The 24,465-nt window shown below is 38.3% G+C and overlaps 1 protein-coding gene across 17 annotated transcripts in view; it reads left to right on the forward strand.

The window, feature by feature from the left end:
- The window catches only part of LMO7 (LIM domain 7), a 145,571-nt gene that overhangs the window by 116,132 nt on the left and 4,974 nt on the right, over window positions 1-24,465 (forward strand). For 9 of the 17 annotated variants that reach the window (XM_054063686.1, XM_054063691.1, XM_054063733.1 and 6 more), the window contains 15 exons: window positions 2,702-2,863; window positions 4,549-4,733; window positions 5,605-5,665; window positions 6,709-6,765; window positions 8,884-8,909; window positions 9,221-9,325; window positions 11,247-11,339; window positions 12,751-13,172; window positions 15,337-15,402; window positions 15,963-16,028; window positions 17,928-17,980; window positions 19,689-19,908; window positions 20,825-21,097; window positions 22,458-22,566; window positions 24,233-24,335. In XM_054063686.1, the coding sequence (XP_053919661.1) occupies window positions 2,702-2,863; window positions 4,549-4,733; window positions 5,605-5,665; window positions 6,709-6,765; window positions 8,884-8,909; window positions 9,221-9,325; window positions 11,247-11,339; window positions 12,751-13,172; window positions 15,337-15,402; window positions 15,963-16,028; window positions 17,928-17,980; window positions 19,689-19,908; window positions 20,825-21,097; window positions 22,458-22,566; window positions 24,233-24,335 (2,001 nt within the window). Of the gene's footprint in view, window positions 1-2,701; window positions 2,864-4,548; window positions 4,734-5,604; window positions 5,666-6,708; window positions 6,766-6,918; window positions 6,961-8,883; window positions 8,910-9,220; window positions 9,326-11,246; window positions 11,340-12,750; window positions 13,173-15,336; window positions 15,403-15,962; window positions 16,029-17,927; window positions 17,981-19,688; window positions 19,909-20,824; window positions 21,098-22,457; window positions 22,567-24,232; window positions 24,336-24,465 lie in introns of all 17 variants that reach the window. The other 8 variants (XM_054063724.1, XM_054063782.1, XM_054063798.1 and 5 more) reach the window with 5 other exon arrangements.

Below are 24,465 nucleotides of genomic sequence, written 5' to 3' on the forward strand. Positions count from 1 at the left end.
GGAAGTGAGTGACTGTTGCCTGGTTTTGTTTTCATTACCTGTTTTATGTAATGTAAACTAAATCCTCTGCAGTGGAATAAAGAAATTATCAATAAATCCTGTAGTCTTGGAGGAGCTGGACAGAGAAAAGCAGCTGGCACCATACAACTTTAAACACCTGAATTGCCAGCTTCTCTCTGTTAGTGTCTCTAGGGGTGAATCGGAGCAGAAGCAAAATATCAGAGCTCTATTTTGCACTCTTGAGAAGCCCCTTTATTCACAGACTGTGGAGGCAGTAGAGGAAGATTACCTGGCACAGTTACGTGCTAAAAATTGAGCGGTGTAAGTTATTCAGGATGTGTTAGGTCTGCACTGTGCAATCTAGAGACTACTGCTATCCATTCAAATCTGTATTGTTGGGTTATGATCTGGATGAGTCTTTGTGGTGATGATATAGGAGGACCCATGTAATCTTGAATTCTCTTCTTCTCCTAAAACCTGAATAATAACTCACTTTTTCCCTTCATGTGCCTACTGTAACTGAGCAGCAGTGTACTGTTCTCATCTCTTAGCTATGTCTCATCCCTGTCAAATTATTTGAGTAAAATGACCACCACCTATTTTTGGTTCCTAGAGCTCATTCTATTGCAACATGAAGCAGGGAGATTATGACTTCTGATGGCTCTTCATGAGCCTGAAGTATTCTGTTAACCATGAGCACAAAGTTCAGTCTACATGTGGTCAAACTATATGATTCTAAAGTCCTTTGATTTTGAAATCAGAAATAATTCAAAGTGTTACATGATAGTGTTGAAAATAGTAATTTCAGTGGTAGTATCTTCAATAGTATCCTTAACAGTTCCTTTCATTTATGGATTTGAAAATGCATTAATTCTTTAGCTTCTTCCTGGCTCTGAGGACCTGCACATTTTTTCCTGGTTTAACTATCACCTATGTTTTCTTCCTCCAAATGGAACCCCTACCTTCTCTTCTATAATATTGCTTAAAAGTATTTGTGTTTTGAAAATTTTGCTGATAACTGCTAATGGAGTGTTTAGTCCATACTTTTAAGAAGAATGTAGAAAAACAGAATATGGAACTATGCCCTTCTAACTCAGTAGTGTTGCTTTTTAGTGAACTATGACGGATCAATGATGTAACATTAGGAAACATAATATTTCTTCATCTATTAACTCCCTGGTATGCCAGGAATATTAAAAGCTATTTGAACCGTTAGTGGATGAGCCACACTTCTAGCAGCATTTTGCTAGTGAGTCAGAGGGAGATTGGAATGAAGCATATGATGTCTAAATTTTCTTTTGTCGTAGAATCATAGAATGAGTTGGAAGGGACCTTAAAGATCATGTAGTTCCAACTCCTGCAGCCATGGGCAGGGACAGCTCCCACTAGACCAGGCTGCTCAAGGCTCCACCCAGCCCGGCCTTGAACACATCAGGGAGGGGGCATCCACATCTTCCTTGGGCAACTTATGCCAGTGTTTCAACACCCTTATCATGGAGAATTTCTTCCTAATTTCTGATCTAAGTCTTCCCTCCTCCAATTTAAGCCCATTCCCCCCTGTCCTATCACTACATGCCCTTGTAAAAGTTGTCATCCTCACCCCACCCGGCTCCCTCACTGAAATCATGCTTCTCCACATTTTTTTCTGATAATGTAATATTAAATTGTTCTTTGGGTATTTGAAACAAGATATGTGGATTTCACTGCTTACTTTGGAAAATGCTTCCATTGTGTAGGTCAAATTTGTTTTATTTTTTTTAACATGAGGATTTATTGGGCAGCGTTTAACTGTGTTTTCACTTACCTTTTTCCATTTTCTATTCTGCTTGGGGAATAACTGTTAATGGAAGAATCATTCAGATTTAATTCATAAAATCTTACTTGGGGAAGCCTGAGTTTCTCAGCTCATCCATTTTCTGAATTAAATAGAAAAAAAGTTTACTTACTGGTCCTGTATATTCTCTGTCCTTTAGCTAGTGAGATCACCTGGCAATGTTTAGTAGTAGGTGAAAAAGAGTATAAAGTGCACTCTGTCTTGCAAAAATATCAGTAGAATTCAAAGTCCAAGCTGCCATAAAATTTGCTCTTAATTGACAAAATGAGTAGAGTACAGAAGAGTCTAATGGGACAGTGCCCAGCAATATCTTGGGTCCAATTATCAGTCAATTCAGAGCTGTTTTACTAAAGAAATAAAGCAGCATGTTCTTGTTGGTAGACCCCAGAAGAAGTAAATAAGAATATGAGACAGCCATCTTCTACTGTAATTAACAAAGTGGAGGCCCTTTTTTGGCAAATAAGAGGATTACCCAAGCATTGGCTTAATTTCAGCTAATCATTGGCTACAGACAATGTGGTGCTGCCTTTCTCTCACTATCCCACATTATAAAGGTGTGTTAGTGAAGACCACAGTGGGCCCAGACACTGCTTATTGCATGGGCTAGCCAGAACGTGAACATTAGCAAGTCTGAAAGAATGACGTCCCTTGTCATTTTCAAAAGTTTCAAGTTGAAACACTGCTTATATCTTAACTGAGTTTAATGACCTTATATTCACACTGCAGTAGACTTTTTCAAAGAATTTCTGAATATCCACTAATAAGCATTTCTTTGGAGGGGCAGGGGAATCAGTCATTCAGTCACATTGGATTAAAAAAATAATTGTGAACAGAGACATAATTTCATTTTTCTTCTGTTTTCTGCAGGTAGTCCTGCTGCACTTAGTCAGCTGCATGTAGATGATGAGATCATAGCTATCAATAGCACAAAAGTTTCATGTATGGACTACAGTCAGTGGGAAGAAGCCATCAGCAGAGCACTAAAAACTGGAAACCTGGTCATGGATATCAGGCGATATGGAAAGAATGGTGAGTTGTTTCATTGGGCAGGTGCAGAACGCACTGTAAGGCAAATAAGCTTTGTCTCTGCTGTACCTGACAGCTGAGAGTCCTTATTACCCTTACAGTAGTAATATCTACCTAAGCTAAGTAGTTTGCTAGCATGTCTGTTGCATTTAACACAACTTGGCTTTTTTTAACTACTCGTGCATTAGAAATGTCTTGACAAGCAAGTCTACAAAGAATTGAACTACTGACCTCTTTCTTGTACTCTGGCCTGTTTCTGAGAGGATGCACAGGTAAAAATGTGTGCAACCATCACACAAGGGAATATAAAATTTCTTCCTTGCCATGCCACAAAACCAAAGAGGACCTGGTCTCTAGATAATAGAAATTTTTAAAGCCTCCTTCCTTCAGTCAGCAGCTTAATTTTTCATTGGGGAATGAGGATCTTGTGTTCCTTTTTTCAGGGAGTGTTTTGAGTGGCATATGAGTTTATGGTTGGTATAGCACTTCTGTACTATGACTTTGACCATTGACTCGAATAGAATTGTAGAATCATTAAGGCTGGAAAAGCCCTCTAAGATCATCCAGTCCAACCATGGGCCCAACATCACTGTGGCTACTAAGCCGTGTCCCAAAGTGCCACATCTACATGGTTTCATGGTTTTTGAACACTTCCAGGGATGGTGATACCTCTAGTTCCTTGAGCAGCCTCTTCCAATGCTTCACCACTCCTTCAGTAAAGAAATTCTTCCTAATATCCAGTCTAAACCTTCTCTGGCACAACTTGAGGCCATTGCCCTCCTTACTACAACCTCCTTTCAGGTGGTTGTAGAGAGCGGTAAGGTATAATACCATAATGCTGTAATCTCTTCTGAATGGTGCTACACTTTCTGGCTAGGGAGGTTTTCTATCCTGGCTGAAGACCTTGTGGTATCTCTAGACTTGTCATGAGTTTGGTCAGGATGTCCTTTCAAAGTCCCAAAAGAATTTTCCCAGAGTTGGCTGTGTGATCAAAGATTTCTTTCATGTTAGAAAAACAAAACACAATTTTAGTGGGAAGCTAGGTAGAATAAGTTGCCAGCAAGTAAGAGCAAATTAGTGAGATGTGGAAGAGACAGGAAACAAATCGCAATTTATACAGGGCCTGTCACAAACAAAGAATGAAATTAATGGGGAAGAACTTATGAAGTAAATTTTATGGACTTAGTAGGAGAAATGATGGAGTCTGAAGATCATGATTTGTCTTCGCCTCATCAGTTTTGATTGTTTAGTTTAGACTGCCTTGTTTTGCCATCCGTGTGTTACCTGAGGAGCACGGACATGAGAATGACACTTCCCTGGATACTATATATGAGTCAAACTGTACCTTGTGTGAGTAAAGCTGGAAGAATTTTCTCAATACTTACTAATGCTAATGAAATAGTTTCCAATGAATACTAACTGTTCTGTAATGTTGAGCTGCTGTAGTCCATATTAGCAAAACACCTGGTAAACTTTTACCTGGCTTATGACTAACACTTGCATTTATGGGGAAGGCGGTCTGTTCATAAAAGCCCCTTTTCCTTTCTTCATAAATTCCACCTGATTTGTGTCTCTCAGTCTTCTGTTATATGTTTTTTGTGTTATTTTAATGTGTTTTCACTAACTCTTATTCTGTTCTTTGACATTACTGTCTACATTAATCTCTTGATCCTCCACATACCAAAAAGATTGGGGCAAAGACCAGCCTTCCCTGCCACATATAAGGCATAAAATCCTCAATCTCACCAGTATGGCTACCAACATTATAGGTACACCTGAAAATAAATGGATTGATGCAACTTCTGGAGAACAAGTTTCAAATGTTTCCACCGTATCAACAAAAAGAGATTTCTCCAGCAGCCTTCCAAGTTCTGTGAGTATATTTTTGAACGATCACGGAAAAAAGGTAAAAATATAGTGCCTTAATAGGGGGAGGATAGTGAAAAGACCTTGGAAATCTTATTTTTACTTGTAATGCTTAAGGAACTTATAGGATACTGCAACTACAGAGATGTAGCTATGTACATATTCAGATAAATAAGATCTTGGAATCATAGAATGTCCTGAATTGGAAGGGACCCACAAGGATCATTGAGGCCAACTCTTTTCCCTGCACAGGACAACCCCAACATTCACATCATGTGTCTGAGAGTGTTGTCCAGGTGGTTCTATAACATTGTCAGGCTTGGTACCACAACTACTTCCCCAGGCAGCCTGTTCCAGAGATGTTTAAAAAAATGTTTAAAAAGATACTTTAAAGACTTGCTACTGTCCATTCATGAGTGGACAACTGCTAAGTGATAAGTATTAAAATATTTGCAGGCTATGTTTCAACTAAAATGTATAGAGTTCTTTAGAAAAGACCTTTACCTCCATTATTTGTGTAAATGAAGGCAACAGCCCCAAAGAACAAGTTTATTCACGCTTTCAAATTACTTGTAAATAACACCTTGTCTGCCAAGGAGCTGAAATAGGAAGATCCCGGCTTCTGGCATTTTCTTGTAAAATAACAGTTTTTATTTTGGCCACCAGTTCACAGCTGGCTACTGATCCACTCAAACGCCTGCAGTCATTTTGTCACATAATACTCTCAGTATATTTTAGATAGTTTTGTATCTTTCTGTGGAATGTGTTCTGAAGTGTTCCATGATATGCTGTTCCTGTCAGGCGAGACATGTAATTGGATAAACTTACACAAATCTAATCAACCTAAGTTCTTTATTTTTTTTTTTTATTTTTTCCAGGATACAGAAAAAAAATTGATAAATGGAATGCAAGGAGATCTCAACTCTAATGAACAAAGAGGTAAACTACTACTGCTTTTTATCCATTAATTTTATGGGTTTGCAACAAGCACAGTGGCTAAACCTGTAATCGTTGCAAGCTTTATATAGCGGATGAAGTGACACCTTAATGAACTGAAAGCTAGACAGGTATCACAGAGATCTAGTTGCATCTAAACTGGGTGTAGTTTGCTTCCATGACATGCGAGGCAGTTGGAGAACTGACAACAAGCGACAACCGCTCCATCTCAATGCTAGTGGTTGTAAATTTTCTGTATAGTAGAGGTGAAAGGGAAGGCGACACACAATTTATTTTAATTGCTGCTGCATTATGTGGTGAGTGATTCACTGTAAACATCAATTTATTTCAATGCCCAGGAAAAGAGCATAAACAGTATTCAGCTTTTTTTGTTTTTCATTTCAGTTTTGAGGTTTTGGGCATAGTGGTTGCTTTATTATTGTTATTTTACCTTTTTTTCCTGAAGAATGATATTGATGGTTCTGATATGAATAATAATTACTTATGATGCTATGAACAATTATATACCTTGCTTGATGACAGTGAAAGAAACCACGTACGTAGATTTCCTAATGGAATGGTCATCATTAAGTGGAAATTTGTATTTCATTTTATCTTCAATGTGGTGATTTATAAACAAGTTCCTCGAGAGACCAATTTCCCTCTGGAGGCGCCTTTCTGATGACCTTAAGTGGTCATTAGGCTCCTAAATCCTGTTTGGCATCTTGGTCAAGGAGGCTTAAATTAGTTAGGGAGAATTTGAGTCCAAGTTTGATGCTTCCACTGTTGTTGTAATTGGGACGTTGTTAGTGATAAAATGAAATACTAATCAATATATCATGTAACCTACTAAAAACTGTATTTGTTATCATGAAAATTAGATTTCCTTCCTGGTTTAGGGGCCTTCTATTTCTCTGAAGTGATGTTGCTGTAGAGTTGAGATCTAACAAAAGTTTATTATCCATTGGTGGTGGTCATTTTCTTAAAAAAAAAAAAAAAGACAGCACCTCATTGACTTGTTTGTATTCTTTGTATTTTTCAAATAGCATCTGAACCTATTTCTTTGAAAAACTTAAAAAGACGATCACAATTTTTTGAACAAGGTAAACCAAAGAGCTAACATTTCATGTACTTCCATGAAATTGTTCCTGCTGCACATTCTTCCTAACAAGTCTGGTGCTGGGTACTCAAACTCTTCAGCGTTGTTTGTTGCAATTACAATGAAGCAACATAATTAATTTCCCTTCTTTCCCCAGGGTCATCAGGTTATTCTTACAATTCATGGGTCTACCTTTGTGGTAATGGGTCTTTGCGTGTTCTCTTATATCTGTATCTGTTTATATCTCTTCTTTGTTGTTCGTACTATTTTTTCACTGGGTAGAAGTAAGAAGGATAGCACTCTTTGTACAGGTTCGCTACTACCTACAAAACAAGAATAGCACTGAATATTCCAGCAGAGGCTTAGTGCAGACCTCAAAGAGCTGTTGATAAAATACTTAACTCTGGATTTGAGTTTATCTTGAGTTGCAGCTCTGTGCTTTCATCTAAATTGGTGGGAAAAGGCAGTTGCTGGCTTTCCACAGTGTGGTGATGTCACAAGATCTGAAGAAGACAAATACAAATTTTGAATTGAATATGGTAGCTTTTAAAGGCAAAAAATGAAGCACTAAGTTTTGGTTTTGTAGGTTGCTTTTTGGTGTTCTGCATGTCGCAACTCACATGCTTCCACTAATGTATGCCTAATGCTGTCTTCAGACAATGTATGCCTTACTGTTTTGCTGTAGCCTGAAAGAGTGAAATTCTGGCCCACTGGAAGTTCAATGTGAATTTTGCCAGTTATTTTAGTGGAGCCAGGACTTTGCTTTCAGTGGTGATCGCTTCTTTTTTTTCTCCAGAAATGATGTGAAGCGCCACAGCATAAATCTGTGTTTGTAGTTCTGTTTGCTTTTAAATCCTTCTGCTGCATTGTATCTGCAATATGGTGGTATTTTGTTGTTGGTTGGTTTCTTATTTTGTTGGGCTGCTTTTGTTTTGGTTTTTTTCTGAAGGCTGGCTATGAAGTTTTGGTTTTTATCTTGATAAAATTTATAGCAATATTGGGAGTATTTTACCTGTGGTTGGCATGGGGGGATGAGAAGGGTGTATTTCTGGAGTGTACACTCCATCCAATTTTTTTCACTTTTTAACTTTTGACACTTTATCTTTACAATGATATGTAAGATTTTTATTTCTAAATCTGTCCAAGCCAGCATAAAGGGTGAGAGAAGAGGGCAGCAAAGACAGATGTTTCCTAAGCCTCCCTTTGGCATCACCTGACACAATTACAGGAGACAGAATCTGTGCTATCATCATTGTGGCTGTTGCAATCTGATAATGAAGACAAAATTGCACATATATAGATTGGACGCTAATCTGTGACTCATTAGATGTCTTTTGCATCTGAAATTTAATCTTTTCTCCACTTCATGTGGTCGTGCTTTTGAAAAATGTGGTAACTTGTTGCTTTTATGCATTTTTTTGACTGAAATTTGGATGGCCAAGTAACAAGTAGACTAGCAACAAACAAAAATAGTGATGGTGCTCCGGAAAGGATTGTACTTATATTTGTTCTTCGTATTTTCTGGATTTTAATGTATTAGCATAATACACGTCTCTCTAGTAATCATTTTGGAACAAACCAAGACCAAGAATGATAGCTTTGAGTAGCATAAGTTCTGTGATGGATGGTGACAAGCTCATCAAATACAAATGTGCTTTTGGGAGTAGGAAAGGAAGACAGTTGGAAAGGGAAAATAGATAGTTTTGCAGCAGAGAATTTGCCTATTGCAGTGTCTATTGCTCTTAACTAACATCAAGGGCAGTAGTTACTCCGCCTTGGAGCAGTGTTCTGTTTATGGGTCATCCTAAAAGCTGAGTTCCAGAACAGTAATAGAAGAGGTGTAACAAGGAAGTATTGCCATAGTGCGAGATGTACGGCTAATTCAAGCAATAGCTGATGGCACTTAAAGGCATGTAAAGCTTTTAAAACATTACGCACATTAGCTGAAAGCACCTAATGAATTCTCACCTTAAGTAAGTTCAGTAGGGCAAAATGCAAGCATGGCTTACAAAGGAAGCAAAAATTAGTCTGAAGCTTGGACTTGCCACATTTAAGCAAGTCTTGCAGTACTGACCATGTATGATTCTAATGATTTCTGGATTTTGTCTTCCAAATCTCACAGGAGGCCCAGAGCCTGCAATGCCTGATGTAAGTACTATTTACAAACTACTAATTAGTTGTATAATCTCAGTCTTTTTAAGAAGCCCATTGCTTCCTATTGCTTTTTATATGTTTTAAAATCGTGATCAAATCTGAGAGGTCTTACTGGGATTTTCTAATGTGTAACAGAATGATTGTTTTCTATTCCTTTGAAGAAAAGGCTAATTTAGGGTCCTTATGACTATAAAGCTGTAGTGTCTGCAATGCTGTTATTTCTCACTTTGAAAAAATACATCTAAAATACAGAGTGTTGATTACATGGAAGAAGGTAATATTATTTAATTTCTGTGCTATATCAGCTCCCAGTCCCATCCATTAGTGCTCCTAGTCGTCGGGTTTGGGATCAGGAGGAAGAACGAAAACGACAGGAAAAATGGCAAAAGGAGCAGGACCGTTTATTGCAGGTATGATTAATATTCATAATCATCAGCTGATAATCCCTTGTGTGCAGCAACTGTCAGGAAAGAACACGACTCCTGTAATTCTTCATACTGATGGACTTTCAGATACATTTTCTAGGCTGCACAGTTTCACACACTAACAATTATTGAGCAAAAAGAGGGCAATGCATGGAATCAAACCCAGACTAAGTATTCACTACTGCCAAAAGTGCTCAGTCATCACGAAGTTGGTGCACTCTTACTGGCAGCAGGATTTAAAAGAGAAGCAAAGACCTAAGAGGCAGTAGTTCTCATTTTTGAGTATGAGTTTTATTTTTTCCCCTTAAGAAAATTATCTCTAGGTTGAGGTTTGCCTTCAATTAGCGATATATTTAGAAGTGAGAAGAAGGTGGCCAATGCCATGATTGTATGCCTGCTATCATCCTGTCATTTAGCAATTGGCTAGTTGGTTGGAATCGGCCTGGTTCCCAGGATGTCTGAGTCAGAAGGCTGAACCTACTAATGCAAAACCAGCTTCATAAGGAGTCACTAGAGGTGGAGGGGAGTGTTACAGAGGGAAGAAATGATGTTTGCGATCTTAGGATAGCACGAAAAACCTGCAGATCTGCAAAGACCTTAGCCAAATGAAACATATGCCCATTCAACAAGACATGTGTCTGCAAATTAAATAAAAATTAGTCTGTTGGCTAGGAGGGGCATCAGTGAAAATCAATGAAACAGGTTGCCGAGCCAAGTCATGGATGCCCCATCCCTGAAGATACTCAAGGCCAGGCTGGAGGAAGCTCTGAGCAACCTGCTGGCATGTGTGTGTGGTTGGAACTGCATGATCTTCAAGGTCTCTTCTAATGTCAACCATTCTATGATTCTGTGATTATTTACTTTGCACAAGCCCTCTTAATAGGTTTGGTGCATTCAGGAGGAAACTGTAATGTCAAAGTACAGCTTAGCATCTCTGTTGCTTTTTGTATGTTTTATCTTCTGTTATTCCTTTTAGCTTACAAATTCTGCAAGGCAAGAGCTGTGCTTTCCTAAACGTATTTGTAGTCTCTTATGTTTGGGTGCTTCATTTGATGCCTGAAGAGGTGGTTTTAAAGAACGTAAAGCTTGGTTCCCCTTTCTTGAGAGCAGTCTCAGCTCTCTGCCATAGTTTTTCTTTTCTTTACTTCTTTAATCTTAAAGTAGTATATTCGGCCAGAGTAACACTATTCTTTATCTTCCCCATGATCCCAGTAATGAATTTTCAAGTAACAGAGAAAAGGAAAGTCTTTCTTTGCTTGTTTCCAACATCTTGGGAAGAATAGTTTTGATGCTATTAAATATTTTGGTTTTCCCAAGACTTAACTGGTGACTGACAAAACCACCAAAACATTTATTGTGTATGTAGAGCAATGTCTTTAAGACATTTACATTGATTTCCTAAGAAGTACAGTCATAGGACAGATTTAAAGGTCCAGATATTGGTTTTTTTTGTTTAGATAACATTCCACAAGAATAAGTATTCTTGCTCAAACCTGCCTCATATTTCACTTAGTGATCACTTGATATTTGACACATTAATGTGCCCAAGTCCAAGTTAAATATAAGTACTTAATCTTTCAAGAAATACCTTGAGCAGCTGATTTTTGTTCATATGTGAACTAAACTGTAAGACAGGGAGTATAACAGATGTGAAGGCAGATGTTACGAGACAGAGCATGTAGTAAGCATAGATTCTCCAAAATCAAATCCAATGCTCCTTTGGATTGCATTTGAGTCAGGATTTCTTTTACTCGTGGCAGACTTCATGTTCTAGTGGAGTTCAAGTATGTTTTTAACACACTGGTCTGTTAAAAAAAGCACATAAAATACAGGTAGTGCCTTTTTAAAGCAAATAAACAATACAGTGTTTCTTATTTGCATGTTTAACTTCAATCTAACTTAACAGGAAAAATACAAACGAGAACAAGAAAAACTGAGGGAAGAATGGCTACGAGCTAAGCAAGAAGCAGAAAAAGAGAGCTCCAAGTATTTTGATGAGGTAGGCTATCATTATGGCTTCACCTTTATTTAGTTTTATGATGGCTTTTTTTTCCTTGTTTGCCTACCTGTATGCATCTACTATAATTTGTTTTGCTATGTCATTTATCTTCTAATTTTGAAAAATAAAGTGTTGTTTATAACTTGGTAGAAATAGATTGCAAGAATGGGAAGGAAAATTAAATGGGATGTTTTAAGACCTTTTTTACTAACACCAGAAATACCTTGGCAAGAAGTTACAGTATGTATTAATTATCGTGACCAGAATGACATGGTCACCTTTGCTCTATATTTACCTCCTGAGGCTACTTGTTGGAATTCTGCTTCAATGCTTCATTATGAAGCATCTTCATAAGTGCCTGACTTTGACACTGGCAACAAGTTCATCCTTGCTCTGACAAATTTATGTATCAAATCAACTTCTGATTTGCAATCGTACGTTTCAAAACACTGAATGTGTGTGGTTTCTGTAGATGCTGACTTCTGTTACAGTTGTTATGGAAAGATAAATAGATTTTTTACTGAGTGTGGGAGGTGTCTGGGATATCTTTTGTCTATTACCCTGTGAGTGCTGCTTTAGGCATCCTAGCTAGATTAGTTGTGTTTGCACAGTCACGAATAAGTAGACTGCAATTTAAGGCTTAGGACTTCAATAAGAAAGCTCGTTGAGCTGTGGAGGACTCTACTCTAAAATAATGTAAACAATTTCATATTTTTTTCTATCATTAGAGTTTTGGATACACCTGTAAACAGCATTTGTTCTCTGCAACTAAAACATCTTTTGACCGCTGAAAGACCTTTTCTTTTGGTTGAGAGAAGAGTCATGGAGTGGGAGATTTGAGGCTTGATTTTTAAATCATAAGAGAATGGAGGAAGGTGGGGATTTCCTCCATGTGAGTTTTAATGTGAAATTGTTTCGATATACGCTCACAGTGTCTATCTTTGTGTGTACATTCTTGGGTAGGTCTCAGGTTTCTAAGTCAAAACAGTAGGGAGAAATGCTGGGTATCATCGAAGAGGTTTTTTCCCATGGGTATATAAGTAGGGATAGAATTGCTTGAAATGTAAGTGATACCTTAGAAAGTGGAATGTTTCACATAGTTGTGGCCATGCTACCCATAGCACTCACTAAGACTGTTGTGTAGAATGAGGCTCTTGCATTATTAGAATGTGCTAGAGAGCACTCAAAACATGAAACCGAAGTACTTCCTAGGCCTTACATTGAAAGTTTTTGGGATGCTTTTTACAGTCTTCCCTCACAGAATAAATTAACTTTTTTTTTTGACTGAGCAACCTTTGTAAAAGTAATTGGACTTGATGATCTTAGAGGTCTTTTCCAGCCTTGATGATTCTATTATTCTATGAAAAGCAGCTCCCTCACCTAAACACATGATGTTTTTTCTTCGCTACAGGAGCAGACCGTTCTTACTTTAAATGCAACATCTGTACCTGCACGGGTTCCATCTGTGTCTAGCTGGAGGGCAAGCCCTGAAGCGGATATTCCGGAAGAGCCAGAAGGAGATGGAGGAAGTGAGGTGTCACCACACTTGCTGGGCAAGGAAGAAGAAAGGAGGCTTCAGGAGGAAAGGAGGATCCAGGAAGAAGCAGCCCTGCGTTTTGAGCATGACAGGGAACTTCAGGAGCTAGAACTTGAGAGACAACGTAAAGAGAGGGAACAACAATATATGGAGGAGCAGAGGCGGCAGGCTGAGATGGAGGAGCAGAGGCGGCAGGCTGAGATGGAGGAGCAGAGGCGGCAGGCTGAGATGGAGGAGCAGAGGCGGCAAGCTGAAAGGCAGAGGCAGGAATCAGTGGAGATACCTCAGTACCAAAGGTGTGCACTTGTGATGGGATGTACGCTCTCTTCCATCTGCTTTAAAAATTCAAATTTATTTCTAAAAGGAGTGTGTATGTCCTGAATATATAAATGTATTCATTTAAGACTCATACTGTAGATTAATCAGTCAGTGTAAGATACTACAGGAGAGCCTTTCTTTCTAATGACAGAAGAATCGGGCATGAGACAATCTTTCCCCATGAATCAAGTACTCTATTGACCCACCTCAGCTTGGTTTTTAAGTAGGAAGAGTAAATACAGTAAGTACAGCCAAATCAAAGATGACCTGAAGCACTTTGAAGATTTTGTAAGAGCCCTGCTTAGGCTCATAAATTGAGATCCAGTGGCTCAATATACAGTGCTTTCAGAAGAAATACCAAGTTAAGTCTGGTCCAACACACGTGTGACTGATTTACCACAATCCTCTCTTGTTTTAGTTCAAGTTCATTTAGTTCATTTACACCATAAATTTTAATTGCACTATTGGGTTAATTTTTCACTGAGGCGCATCATGGTGTATTAGTGAACAGGTACTGGTTTAGATGATATTGGGATTGTTTAGCCTAGAGAAGAGGAGGCTGAAGGGACACCATATTGCTGTTTATAACTACCTGAGAGCAGGTTGTAGCAAGGTGGCTGTTGGTCTCTTCTCTCAAGCAATAGGACGAGAGGAAATGGACTAAAGTTGCACCAGGAGAGGTTTAGATTGGATATTAGGAAGAATTTCTGTACTGAAAGAGTGGTGGAGTCCCCATCCCTGGAGGTATTCAAAAAGCCTATAGACGTGGAACTTCAGGACATGGCTTAGTAGGCATGGTGGTGATGGACTGATGGTTGGACTGGATGATTTTAGAGGTCTTTTCCAAACTCAATGATTCTGTGATTAGAAGTTGATACTTCTGTTAGGAGTACTCACTGCGATACTGTGCCCACATGCTCTACTGTGCACAGCATGAAGAAGTTTCGTCCATTCCCTTCTGTAGCAGCTTTTCTTCAATAAAAAAAACAAAACAAAACACACACACACACACACACACACACACACACACACACACACAGAGCCAGCAAAACAACTTAGTTTACAAGTGCGTGTTCTTGCCCAGAAGTTTTCAGACTACTGCTACAGGCATCATGGGAGCTTAATCTGTCTGAAGCAGATTAAAACAGTAACTTTTCCTTATCTATTGTGCATTTACCTTACCGCCTTGTGTATGACTAGATTAGCTGTTCTCTTGAGGATTTTCCCCTTTTCTTATGTATGTAGTAAGAGATGACTCAAGATAACGTATGGTATCAAGTTAAGTCCTAGGAGAAGAAAATATGATTAGAAAGTTGCATTTATTTTTAGGAGAGATTGTGAGACCTTGAGTTACTTTAGCTCATTGTAAATGACTGCTGCTTGAGATCCCTGCTGAGCAAAGCAGAGGCACAATTGTTACAACGGTTAAACAGGTTCTTCTTGGCAGCTGAGCCAGGGTATCTCTATAGTTTCATCTTAACCCAATTGCAAGATAATAGGACTTTGTGCAGTAACTTATTAAGCTGCTGTAATATCTGCATATCTAAATCCCTGATAAATATTTTAGTGGCAGGGGCTTTCATTGATCTTGAGGTTGCTGCCAAAGGATGTGTTTTTCTAAACAAGAATGGCTTTACTTAGTAGTAAAGGGGAAATTGCAGTGAGTCTGGGATTTAAAATATCTAGTACTTAAATATTTGCTTTATGATGATACCCAAAGATATGACTTGAAATCTGAAACGTTATATAAACATCTGTGAAGGCATGGTACTTGCTGCAGAGAGCACTAAGGCTGGGGACAGGTAGCTGTAAGAGCTTTGTCTGTGAAGGCTGGTGACTTTCTCCTTGTGTTACAAACTACACCTATGCTGTTTCCTGGAATATACATATAACTTTAGAGAACTGCTGTGTTTGGACAAAGTTTAGCTTCTGACTTTAAAACAGGTGAAATAACCACTGTCATATACTGATACTTGTAGATTTTGTAGCATCTTTAACAGTCTTCGAGGGAGTTTACTTGTTTCTAGCCAATGCATCCGAGCCTTCTTGGTTCTCCCTATGTATACTTCATGTATGCTCAATTTCTAGTAATGGTTTGGGTTTTTTTATATCTATTTTCTTTTATCTATATTTTGCTTCTAGACATTATGAGCGCTATGAAGTTTCTAAAACAATAGAAGATCGAGCTGACCATCCTCTCATTGACAGGTAATAAGAAATTGAATCAATAAGTAGGTTGAGAAATCTTCAGCAATAAATATTAACTATTTTGGCATGCTCACGTTTGGATTCCTTGTTACTTACAAAAAAATGTGATTTCAGATGGTCTTTCTGATAACCTTTCTTTTTCTGCCTTGTAAGTTGTGTTTCTGTCTGATAAAATTAAGCCTCCTTAGAACTTTAACTCTTTGGTTTTGTTTTTTTTTTCTTTCTTTCTTTATTAGGGAGTGCAGTGATAGGGTGAGGGGAATGGTAAGCTGAAAGCAGGGAGATTTAAATGAGATATTAGGAAGAAATGTTTTCCTGTGAGGGTGGTTGAGGCACTGGCACAAGTTGTCCAGAGAAGTCATGGATGCCACATCCCTGGAGGTGTTCAGGGCCAGGTTTCATGAGGCTTTGAGCAACCTGATCTAGTGGGAAGTATCCCTGCCCATGGCAGGGGGGATGGAACTGAATGGGCTTTTTGAAATTCTATGAAATATTTATGTCTATGTATGTCTTTTTCAGTGTATGAATATAATTTACCTTTTTTTTTTTTTGTTTTATAGGCATTATGAGCGATATGAAGTTTCCAAAACAATTGAGGAGCAACCTGATCAGTCATTTGCTGACAGGTATGCGTGATACTGAATCTCAGTGTAAACTATAATATCACAGTTTTGATGTCAGCCTTGAAATTTCCAATAACCTCCAGTCGTGGCAGCTTAGTGTATATTTTGTATTGCTGCTGTGTTTTGCAGCTTTTATGGCATGTTTTCATATTAAGAAAACAAGCAGCCAAACTTTTGCTGTATTATACGCTGTGCTGTAAACAGCAGTTAGTCAGTAGGGTTTTACTGAGGGAAGCAGAACTCTAAGGAAGTAAACATGTGGGTGGTATCAGGCTTATTTGGTTAGAAAACAATTGTGGTTATGTCATAACGTACCATACAAACTAAGGTGCAATCATCTCAATCTGGATTGTGAAATTTGACGTGAATAAACAGGGAGGGAAGTGAGAGATATCAGAAGCATATTTATCAGGAAGATAGCAGATGTGCCACCTATAAAGTTACACTCTTACTTCTTTATTTTCTATTTTGTTTTACTTGGTCATTTTTTGGAAGGGTTGTTGTTGGGTTTTGGGGGTTGTTTTGTTTTTATTTCAAAATAATGTATTAGCCACTGTAGATTTGAATAGACAGCTATCTATTCTATCCCTTTTAATTACCGGACAATGGTTAAAAAATACTGTAGTAATCTAAAACCAGAACACTTGTATCAAGCCTTTGTCTTCAACGGCATCCCATGGTAGCTCTGAAAGATCACCTCTGCTGCACATTTAGTCAGTTCTTGTATTTGAAGTGAGCATGTTTGTGTTTTTTTTGGTTTTTTTTTTTTTTTTTTTTTTAATGTTAAGAGGAACCCCCAAAACTTACAGAGTACAACTAATGAATCTGTTACCTGGAAGATTTAAATGCAACTTCAGAAGGGGCCTGCACTAAATAGCATCCTCTTGGATATATATGAGGAGGACATTCAGGTCCTAAAAGCATTCCAGGCAAGGCTGAAATGCTCTTTGTAGCTCCTGTTTACTACAGGCAACAGAAAAATTGTTGCATCTTTTCAAACAGATAACAAAATAGGCCCACACCATAGGAAAAATAGAACTTGGAGAAGCAAGAAATGTGATGTAGTTTCTGTGTCATTAATCTGTCAACAAGGAACAAAAGTCCCTCAAAATGCTGTTAAGCAGACAATGCTCTATGTGTAAACACACTGCTGTAGCAGCTTTGAGTTGTGACCCAGTGAAGAATTTCTGTTCTTTTAAGCTAAGAAACTGGCTGTATTACTTGGGACTAATAATACAGCACAGAGATGTTGCAGAAGCTCCTGCTATATACTATCCGAAAACGAGGTTTTTGCCACTTTTCTTCCTGTTTATTCAATGACATTTCTTGGCTAGGACTCGGTAAAAAATTATGCTGCTGCGTGAATCAGTGAGTGATAGATTTCCCGAGAACAATCTACGTGCGGTGTTTGAGGAGGTGTTTTGCTTATGGTCTTAAACCATGCTGAAGTTTCCATGATTTAAAATCAGTTAACCATGATTTAAGTTTCTCATGAAGTGAAATCATTTATAAACCCATTTTGAGAGTTATCACTTTGACTGTGTCTGACTGTAGTCTTCCCAAAGCTTCCACTGGGTAGGACTTTGTTTTTTACATGGTATTGTTGAAGGACATGCAATGATCAGATCCTTATACCTGAAGCACTTGGAACTTTCAATGCACAATTTTGATTTTTTAGTTGGTGATTACCTGTTGGCATTTAACTATTGACATTTTCCCCCCACCTTAATATCTTGTTTATCTTTGGGTATTTTTGCCTCTTGTTTTCAATGCAGCATAAGTTGTTAATGGGAGGGGTGGTGAAAAAGAGTCTGTGTATCTGTGGTCTGTAATGATAACATCTTTGTCAGTGATGAGATCTCCTATTGGAGACAGAGAAATGAATATTTTCTTTATCCTTAGGAATAAGTCCAAGTCAACTTCAGAACTGAATGAGTTCAACACAATCAGAAATGGTAAATACTGTTTAATTTCCATTATTTTTAATAAGAGGTGTATTGGACATAGTTATCAGAAGGAAATTAGTTGTCAAAGTGCTCTTAGATAGCTGCATTGTAATTCAAATTCATACCATGCCACAGTTTAATGAAGTTTTAATAGAAAGATGAAATTCATGCAGTAACATATAAACCTAGGGCAAATATAATTAACTGCTCTCTTGAAGAGCTGTAGCAGTGATAGCAAATGGGTCTTGGATGCCTTAAATTTTAGATGACTGAGACTTAATAAATTAAACAAATCTCATATCATCAAGCATGAATATGCAATATGATATGTTGACTTTATCAATAAAAAAAGCTGCATGTACCCATGGTGTTAATGGGTACATGCAGTTAATACTACTGCTATTTATACTGTCTGCTATTTATAACTTCTATTAGCATAGGAGTAACAAAGCTGGAAGTCAGCTCTTGCTACTGTCACAGCAGTTTATCTCCTGGACTGTACTTCATTGCTGCCTTTCTTGAGTTGTCCTTCAGTTACATTACTGCTTTTTTTTAGAGGAAAGTGCATAAAAGAAACAAAAAAATCCAACCCAGAGTTATAAATATATTATAGTGGAATGCCCGGAAGTTATTTGTGTGTCTAAAATATGGCTTAAAAAAAGTAATCACAAGTAATCATAGAAAAGTAAATGGCGTATTAGAGGAAATATTACAGATTGTAAACACTCCTTTCACACACTACAGCCTGGTCATTGAAATTAATGAGCGTGTAAAATTACACAATATTTTATAATGGTAATCTACAGCAATAAAACCACAAGTGAATCTATAGTCAGAGCAATATTTAAAGGGACTGAAATTTTAGTGGAATGACTTATCACTGAGCAATTTTTTTAATAAGTCTTATTGTAAAGAATAGTTACTGGATCTAGGAAATAAAAAAAATATTGCCTTCTACATTTCAACACATATTGGAGAAAAATGTCTTCTTTGTTTCCACTTCCAAAATTTCAAAGGCCTCCTATACCATAAATCTTATTTTGACTGGCTGGTAAACATCCAGATAACAGAGAGACTATCTAAGATTAATACACGCATACACATATGTATTTGTATAGGAAGATAAAGCAATGTGTTTATTGCCTTGAATAAGGAAAGAAATCATAAAAATGGGAACAACTTATAGAAGATGGTAACATGAAATCTTAAAGGGAAAGAAGGTATCCCACCATTGAATTAAATATTCTATACATGCTTCAGTTCGCGTTGGAGGAAAAGTCCATCTTGTGGTGCTAAGAGAGATCACAGAATCATAGAATAGTTTGGATTGGAAGGCACCTCTCCATGTCATCCCATCCAACTCCTCTGCAGGACTGGGGACATCTTTAACTAGATCAGGTTATTCAAAGCTCCATCCAACCTGATCTTGAAAGTTTCCAAGGATGGGGTCTCTACTACCTCCCTAATCACACTTTTTAAAAAATATGTAAAACACGTTAAAGACACATTAATGGATATATGAATAAAACAATTGGCAATACACCATTATTATTACAAAATTTGATACTGGTTACCCCACTTTAAAAAGAAATTGGAGGAACTTGGGGTGTAGTGATGAATGACTGCCTTTGGAGTTATCACCAGAACACTGAATGCATGGTAAGTGCTTTTGTGCCTTAAGGGGCAGAGCTGAAGTTTGCACGTGTTGTCCAAACAGGTACCCAGAGTAAGTATTCAGAGAGGTCCTGGAATGCAACTGACACACAGAAGAAGTCTCAGAAGGAGCACAACCTGTCTGCGGCAGAGTTGGAGAGACAGCAAATCCTTCAGGAAATGAGAAAGAGAACATCTCTACACACAGACAGCAGCTGGATTAGGCAGCGCAGCTCCAGTATACATAAGGAGCCTATTAGTCTGTACAGCAATAGTATGAGGAGGTAGGAATCGCGTTAAAAATTAACTTTGTCTCTCATCAAATATTTTTGTTTGAGTATTCTACACTTCAGCTTGTATTACAGAGCCTGAAAAAAAATTGAGTCTGTGAAATGCTGTAAGGTAAACTGAATAGCAGCACAGGTAGAAGAAAGTAGCGGTATTACAGCTGGGATTAAATGATTTTGTGAATAAAGAATGTGGATGTAACCTGTAAATAACTAAATTGCTTGTTTCTTAGTCAGTAAATCAGCAATGGAAATTAATGTGTGCCTTGTTGTTGACAGAAATGCCTAAGAATTCCAGCATTATAGTTTATTGTGGAAATTTATTATTGTATTTGAGGAAATATATTTTTTCTTTTCTTTTTTTAACACAGAATTATGTCTGGAGTTGTTTTCTTGCTTTAAGAAATATGTGAATGTTGATTTTGTCACTGAGGAAACAGCTGAGTTACCAGTCAGAAGTATGTTTGGCTATTGGGCCAACACCTTGTACCTAGATGATGCTATCCAGTCTGGGTGGATTATTTTCCATCTGGTATCCCTTGGAGAAAACAAAAACAAACCTGTTATCTGAGGACTGTTGCTGTGCAGCGGATTTTGATATGGTTAACCTCGATAAGGTTGCAGTGAAGAGTGTTTTGCCTGTATTCTACAGTGGTTAAGTGCCACCTCTCTATTATCTCACCTGCTTTTTCCCATGAGACTGGGACTGGACACAAAGGATAGTTTGCAGGTCAAGCATTTAAAATCAGTATGTGAAGAACTTTTCTCGCAGTGATCAGACGAGTATTTGTGCTAGAAAACCTTAAAAATGCTAGGATAATTATTTCCTTTTTTTTTTTTTTTCTTAAAATTAGAATATAGTTCTGCTTCAGCTGTGCTACCATTTACATTTGAATGTGTCCCTCTGTTACAGAGGCGAGTCTTTGGACAATCTCGATTCTTCAAGAACGAGCTCATGGAGGCATCATTCATGGATGAACCAGTCTGCCTCCTCTTCATCTCTGTCATCTAGTCAAGATTTCAGTCGCCCAGTGTCCACTTCAAACCGAGCATACATGTGCACTCCTTCCTCCAGCAAAGCATCTACTGCAGCCACCTCTTCAAGAGCCCCCACTGTGTCCCAGGCAGCTCCCCGGGCTCAGTCTCCCCTCTCTACTTCCCAGACAGGGTCCCAGACACGCAGCAGGTGAGTGGGCACCTTTCTCCTGGGGAAGGTGTCGATGTCAGCTCACACTAAAGAGCAGACCCTGTAGATACGGTGGCCTACAGCAGTGTTCTTGCCAATAACATTGCATAACAAGTCTGAATAGTACCTGGAGTTTTCTGGCTGAATGAAACAGTGGAAATATGAGCTGGTATTACCTCTCTGCTCCAGTCATTCAGAAAATTCCCTAGGTTTGTCATCACTGCTTGACATTGGTTAAAACAACAAAAGAACTGGGATAATAAATCTCCAGTCTCCAAGCTGTATGTTGGTTACTGAAATGATTAGTAAAAGCATACACCAGATGGCATTTCTGACATTTATTTTCTTAGCTTTGTTTTGACAAAAGATTCCTAAACCCCACGCTTTATGGCCCCCATCTTGATCTCTCCTCCTTCCTTCCTAGCATGTGGCATCTCAAGGAGCACTTAGGAATGCTCATAACCCATGACCCTAGAGAATTAGAGTAGGATGTTGGTTTTAATCTAGGAGGAGAAAACAAGAATTGCAACATATTTTGAAACCAAAATGGAACTTGCTTGTGGTAGGATAGATAACTCTGCTGCTTTATGTATTCAAAACGTTTTCAGAATACCTTGGGATAATACTATAAAGAATCATTCCCACACAATTATGTGTATTATCTATAAAAACAGTGTGAGCACTGGTTCACTAGCTCTAAGCTCTTGGACACTTTGTGATAAATTGACCCTTTCTTTTTCTTTTTTTTTTTTTTTAAGATAGGCTTCTACATGCTTTATAGTGTAAGAAAATTACCTTCTTAGCTATGTTTGCTTATCTTGTTCTCAGTTCTACTTGCTAACATCTCTGTAGGTCTACGGAAACTGACCTTTGTATGGCTTATGTTCAAAGAGTTAACATAGTTTTTTACGTTCAGGACTAGCCTTCTGTTACCTAATGAGATGCAGATAGTGGGACTTGGCAGGGGTGCTAGCTAAAACTTAGCTTTTGGGATAATTCCTCACAAATAAGAAATAAGGCAGGAACACAAAACCTGTGTTCTTAATCTCCAAACTTAAAAATATACTTCTTATGTTTATTTGTAGAAGATATTGTAGAAGATTGAAGTATCTCCAAAGAATGTGACAGGAGTCCTTCATTTGTTTCTGTGGAACTTTGATCTAAATTATAGCACTTCAGCTTTCCCTAACTGTCAGATCTACTATAAATAAATAATTTTCAGTTTACTTTCCTCAAGCAGCCTAGTAGTCCCTCTTTTACCAATATGCTTTCATTTTTACTCTCAAAAAGTCTTTGTTAACTTTTCTTTGTCTTTTAAACCTTTTCAAGCTGGTTTTAAGGACTTTCATTCTGTATTTAGGTCAGTCAGTGGGAAGAAAATCTGTTCATACTGTAATAACGTTCTGGGCAAAGGAGCAGCCATGATCATTGAGTCTCTTGGTCTTTGTTATCATTTACATTGCTTTAAGGTGAGAGCTGGGAGTCACACGGTGAAGGAACAGGAACTAATCAGGAGCACGCATGGCTACTCAGTGTTTTGCTCACCAGGGGCTCTACTAATCACCTGCTTTGCCTTCTACTCTTGACAGCGTGGTGCATGCATATTTCCATGAGGCAGTCCTATCTGCAGGCATTTAACACTCAGCTCTAGGACTATTTTTTAAATGCCAGAGCTGATAAGCGGAACTCTGACAAGTAAAATGGACACCTTGACTGTGAGATCAAAGTTATTCTTTCTTCAAATAGACAGCAAAAAGAAATCAGAAGGTGCTGAGCCACCTCTCGCAGAGAAATCTGATCTTAAAAAAAGAAAAAAAAATGGAATCTTAGACCGGACCTTGGCAACTGAATTGTTTAAGACTACCCATCGCTTCTAAGCTAATCCTAGCGACAGTGTTCACGTGGTGCTTTCCAGGCAGAGGCACGGTTGGCAGTGTTCGGCATGGTTTGCAGTGTTCAGCCCGGAAGGATAAAACCCAGCACCAAATTAGAAGCTGTGCAAACCAACACTGTTCAGGCTTAGGTATATTTAGCGCTCATCAACCCTGATCAGAAGCCAGGTGCATTAGCTCATGCTCAGCACTGAGGCATAATTACATGATTTCCAGTCAATTTGAGGAAAACACAGAGTTGAAATAATAAATACCTGCCTGCAAAAGATGTAAAAGCACTCAAAGTTCCCCTGACCTAGGACCAGATGAGTAGTAGACTGATTTGGACTGACTCAAAGCTCTTCCTGATCCTGCCTGCCTGAGTAGCAGTGACTGGAGGAGTAATCCGTGTGGGCTGATCATCATTCCTTTTCCACAGAATATATTCTGTCTAAGGGAGCCCACTTGTAGCTCTTAACTGGCGTAAGAGATTACAAAATTTCTCATTTTCAAATCTCTGAAGATTAATGAGCTGTTGAAAAGACTGGCATCCAAACGATTCATTACTTATTTAAGCAAGAAAACTGTCCTTCTGTAGCCAGCCAAGTACGTCGCTTTGTACGTTTGTTAAGGACTGTGTTACACCTTGAGTTCCAGCCTTTCTGGAGATGGTTCATATTTAAAGCAAAGATGTATTCAGCCACCATAGTTAAATAGTTTAATGTTAGCATAAAAGCTTTCAAGCCCTTTATTCAAGAAAACTTAAATCACCCCCTTCTGTCCAAATAAGAAGTTGCTTTTGTAATGCAAACCCAGGAATTTGAGGGAGCCTGAGTATTTGCTGTCTTGAGTGCCAAGGGACCTGCAGAGGATAGTGCCGCATGGAAATCTGCAGGTAGCACACCCAGGTGTTCTGTGCCAAAATCACTGTTGCCGTATAAAGAACTAATTTTTTTCATGTTGAACCAGTTTTAGTTTTTGGAGAAACTGAAGTTAAACTTAGATCTAGTGAATTAATCACTAAAAACGGTCTGCTCTATGTTTGCTTTGTTGGTCTATCTCTGCTATTTGTTGTCCAGTCGTCACCTTAAAATACTGTATCAGGATTGATTGCATTTTGATCTACTAATCATTATACATTGGCTTCTAGTGATTGTGGGTTTATAGTTCGAGCTTTGTTGAGCTTAATCCAAGCTGCTTTAAAACAGCGTTTTTGTTTCTTAATATTTTATAAGGAGTTGCTAATTATTCATCTGTCATACAGTGTGTTGCCTGTGGATGTGACCTTGGAGGATCCCGCTCTGGAGCTGAAGTTAGGATCCGAAACAACAAACTCTTCTGCAACGACTGCTATATCAGATTTAAAAGTAAGACAATCTGACTGCAGTGTGCATGATCGTAGTTCTTCTCTGTGCTGTACAACCTCAAGTGTTTCCACAGCTGAGCCACTCAATAGCTTTCGCGTTTAGCTTTAAGTTGGTGTATTAGTGAATAGGA

The sequence above is a fragment of the Cuculus canorus genome, chromosome 1 (genome assembly GCF_017976375.1).
Source record: "Cuculus canorus isolate bCucCan1 chromosome 1, bCucCan1.pri, whole genome shotgun sequence".
Taxonomy (NCBI): domain Eukaryota; kingdom Metazoa; phylum Chordata; class Aves; order Cuculiformes; family Cuculidae; genus Cuculus; species Cuculus canorus.